The sequence below is a fragment of the Hypomesus transpacificus genome, chromosome 23, assembly GCF_021917145.1.
Source record: "Hypomesus transpacificus isolate Combined female chromosome 23, fHypTra1, whole genome shotgun sequence".
Lineage (NCBI taxonomy): Eukaryota > Metazoa > Chordata > Actinopteri > Osmeriformes > Osmeridae > Hypomesus > Hypomesus transpacificus.
Genome location: NC_061082.1, coordinates 16,829,972 through 16,840,944, shown reverse-complemented (window position 1 = coordinate 16,840,944; position 10,973 = coordinate 16,829,972). Strand labels below are relative to the sequence as shown.

At 43.3% G+C, this 10,973-nt stretch overlaps 1 protein-coding gene across 1 annotated transcript; it reads right to left on the bottom strand.

Annotated features, from left to right (window-relative positions):
* Nucleotides 1–1,260: 1,260 nt before the first annotated feature.
* Nucleotides 1,261–6,964, bottom strand: tent5c (terminal nucleotidyltransferase 5C). The gene is made up of 2 exons (XM_047047428.1): nucleotides 6,673–6,964; nucleotides 1,261–5,621 (listed from the first exon to the last, which is right to left on the bottom strand). The coding sequence occupies exon 2, from the start codon at nucleotides 5,597–5,599 to the stop codon at nucleotides 4,439–4,441; it is 1,161 nt and encodes a 386-aa protein (XP_046903384.1). The 5' UTR covers nucleotides 5,600–5,621; nucleotides 6,673–6,964; the 3' UTR covers nucleotides 1,261–4,438.
* Between the last annotated feature and the right edge of the window lie 4,009 nt (nucleotides 6,965–10,973).

The window sequence follows — 10,973 nt, the reverse complement described above, 5'->3', positions numbered from 1 at the left end:
GGGCGGAGATAGCCACAATTTAGAGAAATTACGGAGTCAGGAGCCAGCCAATAGCACAAGTCTCTGTTTCTCTATCTCTGTTTCAGCCACAGGACCATCTGGCTCAGAGGGGGGGGGGGGGGGGGTTAAGGGGTTAAGGATACCCTCCCCTCTACCCCACCCATCACCTGCTTCTTTCTAAATGACACCTTCCTCTAAGCTTCCTAGAAGGGGATGTGGTTAGTGTTTGCACAGGTTGAAGAAGGGACAGTTTGCTCAAGCTGCTTCACTTCTCAAGCCTTAGACACTAAAGCCAGTTAGACACATGCAGCTCAGCTCAGGAATGAAGAGCTGGGTGTTGGGTTCTGGGACTGAATGTTGGGTTCCATGACAGGGGCTGAGTGTTGGGTTCTATGTCTGGTCAGGGTCTGAGGAGTTTGTAACTTCACACAATGCCCATTTCTTCAGATAATTGAGCCACAGAGACACAGAATCCTGGTTTTTATAGTTTGATGTCACCTAAAAAGGTAAAAATGATAGGTCCAAACAGCGGTCCTATGCCTGCTGTCCATGTGTGTGTGCGCGCATGTGTTCATCTGATTTAATTAACAACCCCTAGAAAGACATTTTAAAAGGGAGAAATGGGAAAGTTTATCCACGCTACAAAAACCATGTGGCTAGCAGTCAGTTAACACAGTAGCATGAGTCACCTTTATTCATGGAAAACAGTGACTCGCTGGTGGTTTCCCCATCAGTGTGGAAACTGACATAGCGAATGACGAGTGAACAGCATTTGGTTAAAGACTGAAGACAAGGTTAGCAATTTCGTGTTAAGCATGAAAATATTTGAGGCCAATACTGAACACAAATTGAATGGTTTTTTTGCTCCTTCTGCCAAGCTGGTCAGTCAGGTCCTTTTGTGGGGGAAATTAAACATTTTGCTGCACATTAGAGAACTGAAATAACCATTTAAGGGTCATTTCTACTCAAAAGGCTGGGGTAAATATGCCCATGGAACAGGGTCACCTCGATTAACATGCGAACAGGAGCCAATACTGTAATCTGTTTGCGTGCTTGAAAACTGGCTCAGATGGAAGCATAATGGGTAAAGTTCAGACTTGAGTATACCAAGCCACATGCATACAGATGAACCGATTGTGGAAGTGCATGTTGTGGTTTTAAGATCACTGAGAATGACGAGTCATAAAATACATAATGACGTGTGAAGGTGTAGTACTAAGAGATTGTACGAATACAAAATGATCACTTAAACAAAAGATGTGGGGTTCAATACTTTATTTATTTCCCCTCAAACATTTCTGATGTACAATCCCCTCCACAAGGAAAACTCAAGGTGAGGTAAGTGAGGGAGTTCTGAAAAATGAAATGTTACAACTGTGACGATCCTCACCAGTCATTCATTTATATGCTGACATAGAAGCATCAGCTTCTCAAAAAAGTATATAGTGCGATATCCATTTCTCTTTTTGGGTTTTGAACTCACATTCACTGGTATCCTCACACACGCACACAAACAGGTCAACACCGTTGGCTGTAAACTCCACAACTCTTATGCAAAAAACTGATGCACAGCTTTGATGAGGCTACTTCCCCAAGAGCTAAAACACTTTACACAAGTATACCCCAACCAAAAACCATTCACGCTACTCCCTTGTAAGAGAAGACATCTACAGGTGTCATATACACTGCATTTATACACAGAGCACAATGAAAAATGAAGAGGGATTAACAATGCCAGTAAATATCTTAAAGCAATGAGACCAACGAAAAGAAAAAGATCTTAAGTATCCCCACAAAACCTCAAGAGACTTACAGACCACGCATGAGGAAGTGACATCACAGCCAAGGGACCACACACACACACTCCTGACTAAATAATAGTCTTCACCATTCACTAGCTACTGGTCTCCACCATTCATAAATGGCATGTATTCTAACAGAGACCACACAGCTTTCAACACATTAAGGCATCACTGCAGCAGGTAACCATCGGGTGATGTGTCAGCAGTGCCCCAGAGAGTGTTTCTAATAAGTGCACATTAGACCTAGGTCATCGTCAGGAGAACTGGGCAAGCCCCCTGCTGTTACAAATTAAAAAATGGTTTCAATGGGGAGATGGACACCTTCTGCCAAAATACACCAAGCAGTACAAAATACCAAAAGGTGAGTACAAAAGGGGTCACCAATTCATCCAAGCCCTACAAGTGTAGAAACAGCCCTTGAACACATCTCCCTGAGAACTTGTTCCCTCCACAGCTACTATACATTCTCAACTAACTGGGTCTGGAGTAAGACAAGGCCTCTAAAGTGCTTCAATGAGAGTGTGTGTGTGTGTGTGTGTGTGTGTAATGGCTTGTCAGTGCACTTGGGATGTTGCTTTGGTTTGGATAAGTTGGGAGCGAGGGATGAGAGGCAGAGTATTGACTGAATAACTAGAACAGTTTGTTTCAAGAATAGCATTGTTGTTTGAGGCTGGGCTTAAAACAGACATTTTTAAAATAAACTTGAAATGATACAAAGAGTCTAGTTTTCCAATTCACAGTGTCAAGCAAATGCAATTTTCTACTTCAACCCAATGATGCAAATGTATATAAGAGGAAAAATGAAAACCCCTGACCTATGCCCACCCTGCAAAAAGTAAATATGCCCACTGTTCTTAGCACTCCTTTGGTTACCTATGCCCACCCTGCTGGCACCCCTTTCCTATGCACACCCTCAGAAAGTAAATCACCCCAAAGTGAAGGCATTTAAGCACTTGTTGATTCAAACTTGGTCCACAGTAAATGTGCCATCTACCCCATTTTGCAGTGTCCACAGCCCCTCCCCCCCCCCCCCTCTTCCCAGTATAGCAAGCCCTGACCGGGGACCTCTCTGCCACCCGGGAGGCCCACGCTGACCCTTCCTGCCCTGCACTGATAACTGGACACACTGCTCTTATCTGGCTGCGCACACTTGCACAACCTGTGTCTGTTTCTGGAGTGGCAGGGGCCTTACAAAAATAGTTAAAGAGTGGAATCAAAAACCAGGGGAGAGCCTACTCAGCTCCAAGCAGAAGCCTTTGAAAGTTTAAAAAAAAAATATATATAAAAAAAACAAATCGAGGATTTGGCTAAGAACAATCCTGGTAGTTAAGAAAATGTATGGTTGGAATACCAAATATTAAAGGAGGGGAGTGGGGGTTCCGACACATAAATCAAAAGCAGTCCAAAATGGGAGAGGAATTCCAACCGGGAGACAGTAATACATTTCTGTGAATGTGCCAGGCCTTGTCCTCCTGTGACCAGAGGACTCCCACCTGCCCCAGCTACCCAAGGCACAGTGAGTCAGCACATGTAAGGTAGCACATGTAAGGTAGCAGTCACACACTGTCAGCACACAACCATTCCCACCCCACAACCTCCCTCGTGTAATTATAGACTGCTGGCATAGCCATCTGTTGGTGCCAAGCCTGCGCTGGGCGGCCGTGGCCAGCCATGTGCAGCTCCTTCTAAGGGAAGGGACAGACCCAGCCAGCTGCGGCCCTCTCCATAGGCATGCAGTTCTCACCATGCTGAAGGGTAAGGCGTGAGGTTTAAAAGGACAAAAGGTCTCCAGACACAGTTGCTCCACTAGCCCCCCACACTGTAAATTTATATTCTAATCCCATTTCAACTCTTTTAAAGGAGGTCCTGGAGCTTAACATTCACAGTAGAAAATAAAATACATAGTCTCACAGTAGTCTCCACAGCTTAGGCACCAAACGGGTAGATGGAGAACACTGAGAGGGTATATTTGACCCAAAAGGATTTGTTTTACTCCCTTTACACTTTAAAACAAATGAGCAGCTCCTCTTCCATCACCTAGGAGGCTGCACCAATAGGCAATCTGTACCACTCCACGATTAACTGACCATCTTCATATTATAATTATATATTTTTTTTAAACACCTGTGCCATTTTTTTTCCAATTTATCTTATATACTTTTTACTTAATTTCTCTTTTATGCTTTTTTTCTTAATATTTTCTGATTTTCTTGTCCACATTTTTTCAAAACACACAGGACCTTCAATGCAATGATGACTTCCTTTCTTTAGAGATGAACCATCTACCAAGTTGACAAACTGGGGGACACCTGGGGTTAAGGCACCGAGGACAACTCAGTCTTGAATTAGGACATTCATTAGGAACTGGGACAAGGTCACATGGGGAAACAAAACTACACTATCCAGACAAGTCCAAAAACTATAATCCATCCAAACACTTAAAAAAAAAAAAAATCAATTTATATCTGATGTTTATGACATCTCTGCAGACAAGGAATGAGAAAGGAAAACGGAGTCCAAAAAAACAAAACATGTCCATTTAAATATATCCTTTATGCCTAGAGGGAAACATCAGCTACAGGCCAATTCTTTTTTTGGGGCATCTTTTTCCTCACAAAGCAGTCCTCATCTCTGTCTCAGTTACACGGCAGCCATGTTGGAATGTTCTGGTTACACGAGGCCACGTAGTAGTTGCTAAAGTTGTGGTCTCGGACGTAGGGTGCTGGCTGGTAGTAGCAGGTCACACTGGAGGCGTCCGGGATGGCGTTCTGCTCCGCCAACACCCGGAAAGCCGTCAGCGAGATTAGGTTGAGGGTCTGCCGTCTCTCGTGGCCCATGAGGCACACCGTGCTCTCGTTGACCACGCGGCGGAGGATCATGAGGTAGTCATACTTGCTCTTCTCCTCCCCGACAAAGTGGCTCTGCAGGTAGCCTTCCAGCTTGCGCTGCTGCTCGCCAATGTCGGGGAAGTCGATGAAGAAGCGTGAGCACATGTAGCGCTCAAGGCCCTTGAACTCCTCCTCCGAGGTGGGCCTGAAGTCACGCACCAGCAGGTTGCAGTACTTCAGCAGCCCACCGCCACGGATCTCCTCCGGCCGCTTGGTGGCGATCAGCTTGTTCCTGAGGTGGTCCAGCGACATGCTGAAGTCCCCGTACATGCTCTCCCCCTTCACAGAGGGGTGGAAGTGCAGAGACATGGGGGTCTTGGACAAGTCATAGAAGGAAAGCAGGGAGTCCAGCACGATCTGGAAGGAGTCCACGCTGAACTCAAACTGCCGGCGGATGGAGTCCACAAACTTCAGCTCCACATTGCGGCCGTTGTTGTTGGAGAGCGAGATGAGACTCCAGCGGTCTTGCTCTGTATAGACTTTGACCAGTTTCTGAACGTAAGCCTCTTTGAGGGTCATGGGGGTGATCTTCTCCTTGTTCACCCCGTCAGGGAGGAAGTCCAGGAGAGTTCCCAGCACCACATCTTTGATGAGCTGGAACTCTGCTTCCCGGGGCAGGTCCACTCTGAAGATGACATCCAGGTCCTTGTAGCTCCAGCCAATGTCTTGGACCAGCACGTGGCTGGCCGTGGATCCATTTAGGCGGACATCTTTCACTTTAATCCCCCTCAGTTCCAGACGTGTGCGCACCATCTGCACAATGTCCTTCAGCCGCACCTCCAGAGTGGGGAAGTTCCCCCGACCGTGTACAGGCACCACCTCCGTCAGGACCTCATTCAGGCGGCTAACCTGCTCCCAGCTCAGAACACTTTCACTGCTGCTGCTCACTGATTCCTCCTTGTTAGCCATCTTCAAAGTTGCTTCAAATAAACTAGGAGACAGAGTTTATGATTAGTATAATGTCTAGTGTATAATATCAAGCATTTTCATACAATCAAATTACCAACAAAAAACCTCTGAATGGTAAACTTTTACGTTGGGTAAGATTTAACCTTGGATTCTGTGGGTAAAGGTCCATTTGCCATGCTTTAGCTAACGTTTAAACTATTTAATGCTGACCATTTGATGACAATTCAAATAAGTCATTTTTCATGACAACCAACTTCAAAACTGTTAGCCAAATTAATGACTATAGAACCAACATGTTAACAATAGACTATAACCAATATAATGAACAGAAACAAATTCAGCATGGCCACAAAAGACAACTATTTCAACTCATTATCTGCAACAGCAAAAGAATGGGATGATTCCGCGAGCTTCTAGAACAGCCACGCTTTCATCGGAGAACTAAAGAGGTGCTCCAGAGCCATCAGCTGTATTGTACCTGGGGGGTTAGCTTTCTCTGATGTTTCAAAACATGGCTACTAAAAAACGAAACACATTCAAGTGAACTAGGCAACATACCACGACTATACACGGATCAAAATGAACTTCGGAGACAACCGTTTGTTGAATTAACGCTATATTCTGTAGAGATCTACAGTTAGCTTCTATCCAGTAATAAAATGCGTTAGGTACATTTCCCAGCAAGTCCTCGTAACTTGAAGTTTCCACAGCTACATTTAAGTATCTTGCCGTTCCTTAAAAAATGACCAACACATGCCAGTAGGTTAACTAACTATATAGCTTGAACACACTGGCGCCTGGGGCAACTAAAACGACCTGCTAACGTTAGCAAGCTGACAATTTTTGCAAACGTGGAAGCCATTTCTTGATATTTAAATGTTGGCACACAATACATCGAGAGCGTATAAATCGGATTCACAATTCAGATACATTTTACTCACGAGCTGAACCTCAAAAACGGACATCAAATTTGTTAGGCTACAGTATCAGTTGTAGCGAAAGCCAATGTTAACATACAGTAAGTTGCAAAAAGTACTAAACACCATCAGTAGATACAATCCAAATGTACATACGGTTTCTAGATATCCTCTGAAGACATTCGATTTCCAAAAGAAGACTTTAACCTTGCATTCGTGCAGACACTTGCGTACGTCGACTCCAGAGACCGAAATTCAGTGTTGTACACGCATCAAGTGAAGAAAAGCCTTCCTTATAAGCCGAATGGCAACTGACAGAAACACAGATGCGCAGCAAGAGCACTACACTCTCAGGCATAGTTTTCCATTTGTCTGTTAGCTGTTTGACTCACCAATGGAAAATAACATAGCAAATATTTACCATCATCCAATTTCCAACACAGGAACATTTGTAGCAACTAGCAAGATAATTCAGAGTTTTTAAAACAACCCTAGCGTTCCATTTGATGGTATTAATGCGCTGAGCAAAGCCATTGATTGGCCAATGAGGTTTTTGTGTTGCTAGGTAACCCGAAGCGTCCAAAGTCTCAGAATGAAGTAGTCCCCTTATTACCCAGCGATGACGAACTTCAAAGACATGTCAATTCTGGTTATTTTCCCTCATAACTCATACTTGAATGGCGGACCATTGTCCGTGTCCGGAGACTCCGGACCTAGCACAGGACAAAACGGACCGAAAAGCTAAATAATTTCTGTCGCAGAAAACGTTAAAACGAAAGACTGTGCAGCTGGATGCTGTTTCCCAAGTGTAGCGGAGACGCATGCGTTTTCTGCAGTTGTGCAAATGTGTCTTGATGTAAATTTGTATAATCTTAAATGCAAATATCTTCCAAAAATGACGATGTTGTAACTGGGATTATGCAAAGTCTAGCGATAGATTTGTAAAATGTGAGGATGGCAGTCCAAAGAAAACTTTGTAGCCTTTATGTTCAAACAAGTGGACAAACAAGTTCGCATTCATTCATTCAGCCGGCAACAAGTTCAGAACCAATTAGGCTTAATTGTAGCCTTTGTAATAACCTGAAAACATCGATATAAAAATATTCGATATCATAATATGGACAATTATGCCATGGTTTCTTACAAGAGCATCGAGAAATGAACTTCATCAATAGTTCTCATGCGTTTTGAAAACTCTAACTAAATGTGTTGCTTTGGTAATATATTTGTGTTATCGAATGGTAACTAACTAATGCCAGCAAAGGAAAACATGCTACTGTACACAGGCAGATTAGGCCTATAGCTTAAATAGATATGAGACGTGTTGAAATGAACATTGACAAAAGCAAGACCAAGTACTACGGGGAACGGGTACAAATACTAATTATCTAAACATGAGACATGGAAATTGATGTAACCCATTACAACCCAAATCCGTCATTAATAATAATTAGCTAACTTGTCCATTGGACAACACCTTCTTTGAGCATAGCGAAACAAGCACAGAAAACCTTTTTTCTCCGAAGAAATTACCCAAGCACAAATATCTAAAGACATTATTCAGTAGTATCATCAAAAACCAAATGCAACCTCGATGCGAAAGTGTATGCTTTAGGGGCTACCCCATGAGTTAGACAGTTGTGAATGGAGTTTTTCTCCTTGATGGGTAATCACACATAGCTTACTCTCAATACTCATATGTGACGTGAAAGTGGGGGAGATTTCCTTCTGCAATTCTCTCTGATATATTCATTTAGAATACCCTTTAATCCAAAGCAATGTTGGCAACAGCACAGGCAGGATTCAAACTTGAATCTGGAGTCAAATGCTTTTACCACTGAGCTAATATTCTGCCTCTTTCTCTGTGGCTGCTAACCTTTACTGACAAGGCTACAAGTTTATTACATTCAAAGGTCAGGCCTACACTGAACTTAAGAACATAGATGGGCACAGAGAAACATGCCAAAAGCCTTCAGTAGAATCAATCAACAAAGAGACCCTTCTGTTCACCAAGAGTGACACAAAGACTAGGTGGTCACACCAAACCAAAGTCGTCTGTCGGACCTCCATGTGTCCTGGCCAGGTCTATGTCCAATTCAAGGTCCAGATCACTGTTTTGTGTTAACAGGAAGCAGTTATTGTAGGTTAAACCTACATAATGACCTAATCAATTCTCTTATTCTACTGTATTTGTTGTACTTCTGACAAGAGAGACAGCTGTAAGGACTGTGTGTTGAAAAAACGGACTTGTGTTAGCTTCGGGTCATTCTGACCCACCGACGTATTGCACCAACTTTACCGCATATAAAAACAAAGTGAAGCATTTTCTTTTAACCGTCGGGCTGTCTCGTACCCCCCACATTGCGAAGGTTAAAAGAAAATGCTTTTTATTTGTTTTTGTATTGGGTAAAGTTGTCGTAACTCAACGACAGTTCGTTGTGAACCTACAGATCATGTGATCCAAAGGCAGCACAAGGGTTAAGCCAACATTCTAGTCCACACTGGCAATACCACAACAACACAAATACTATGTTTCAGAGCGTGAATAGAGGTGAGATGGACAAACAGTGCTCAAAGTACATTTTACTTCATCCTAGTTGAGTGTGTATATAAAAAATCCTTAAACAAAAAAATCAGCTCTAACAGAGGCTGTAGTAAGTCTAGTCCCCTTAATCCAAATAATAACCTTACGCAACTTTTTCTGGGGTTGTTGTTGTTTTGGCGTTTTGACTGGGCCCGATATTTGATATTGTTTTTAGGTACGATGACAATTATTGGGTGTGTGAATTGCAGTTGCTGTGAATAGTTGGATCCGTACGAGTGCCAGGTGTGTGTGTTCCTGGGAGGCTGTTTATCCGGCAGAGCTAGGGAAGGCAGTGCCACCTGCTGCTGTTGGGCACACAGCCAACTAGATATGACTCACAGTCCATTGACCAGTGCCATTAACACATGGAACACTCCCCTACGTTTGTAGACGTCCCTGCTAATCTCATAGTGTTAATAATAACCCAGAATTTCCAGCTTCATCAGCAACTTACTGTATGTTTCCATCACGCTGTTGATAGCCACCAATCCCACTCCATAACCATTACCATAGTTATGCAGGGCTGAAACCCCTTGTCTGGGAGTCAGATGGCTGGGCAGTTAGGGAATCGGGCTATTGATCAGAAGGTTGCCGGTTTGATTCCCGGTCCAAATAATGTTGTGTCCTTGGGAAAGGCACTTCACCCTACTTGCCTCGGGTGAATGTCCCTGTACTTTCTGTAAGTCGCTCTGGATAAGTCTGCTAAATGTCTGCTAAATGACTAAATGTAATTGTCTTTAAGCTACTGATCCTAGGGTGGCATGGTTGTGTCTCATCACAATGAGTGCATGAAAGGATATAAGCAATGCAAAATGTAGTGACACATGTACACTGCAACAATCCCACAATGCAAGGCTTGCCTCTGCTCATGCACTTTATCAAGACAAAACCTACTGTATCACTGCACTTTCATCATACAAGCCACGGGACAATACGTGTTTCATGATGGAATATCAAGGACACAAGAGCACTAGAAAAATCTGTGGCATTCTACACAGCGTAGTTTAAACATTAATGTAAAACTTGCTTGCCTGACTTGAGCAGCCCTTGCTCAGCAATTACCATTTAATAGAGTACAGATACAAATAAATGTGTCTGTCACACTCTATAAAGGCAGAGCTGCATAGAGAAACAGCAGAGCGAGTTTAGGGCACCATGAGGTAAACATACTTCCAGAGCTGTGCAATAACCTCAGTCACTGGCCATTCTGAAGAACCATGTGAAATTTGGTGGAGGATGAATTAACATGAGGGATGGGGTTGTCCTGAAAGCGAGAATGGGGACTAATTTGCGTGGCTGACAGTCCTGTAAACAGGTGACATTATATCTGCGATGACAGTCAGGTCCCAGGTTAAAATGAACCGTCCTTCTAGGTCCAGGAAAAAACAGTCAATTAGAGACAATCCAGTCCCCCACAAGTGTGTTACTGTAAAAGGGCCTGTCATTATGCAGTGTTTATTGGGACTCGCCAGATTTGGAATTACACACATGCCAACGTGTTTGAACAATTACCACCATCATTGTGATGCGTAACATGAGACTAGAAAACTGAAAAGGAAGTAATTCTGAGTCATTACGAATGTTTGTGTGATGGTGTAGTTCCAGCACAGTTAAACTGTGGACAGTAAGAGTCCCCCTGCTGTTGAAACAGCAGCACTGCCACTGTATCATGTTCTGCAATAATTGTTCAAATAAGGCAACACTGAGTGACAAAGGGACTCTAACACAAAATAACAATACAATAAAAAAACACAAAATAAGTCAAAAGTAGGCCTTGCCTCTTCCTAGGAGACATTTGAACAGTTCATGAAGAAATCTGGAATCATTAACATTGGCAATGGCAATCCAGAATGAAACAGTCACATTTTTGTAA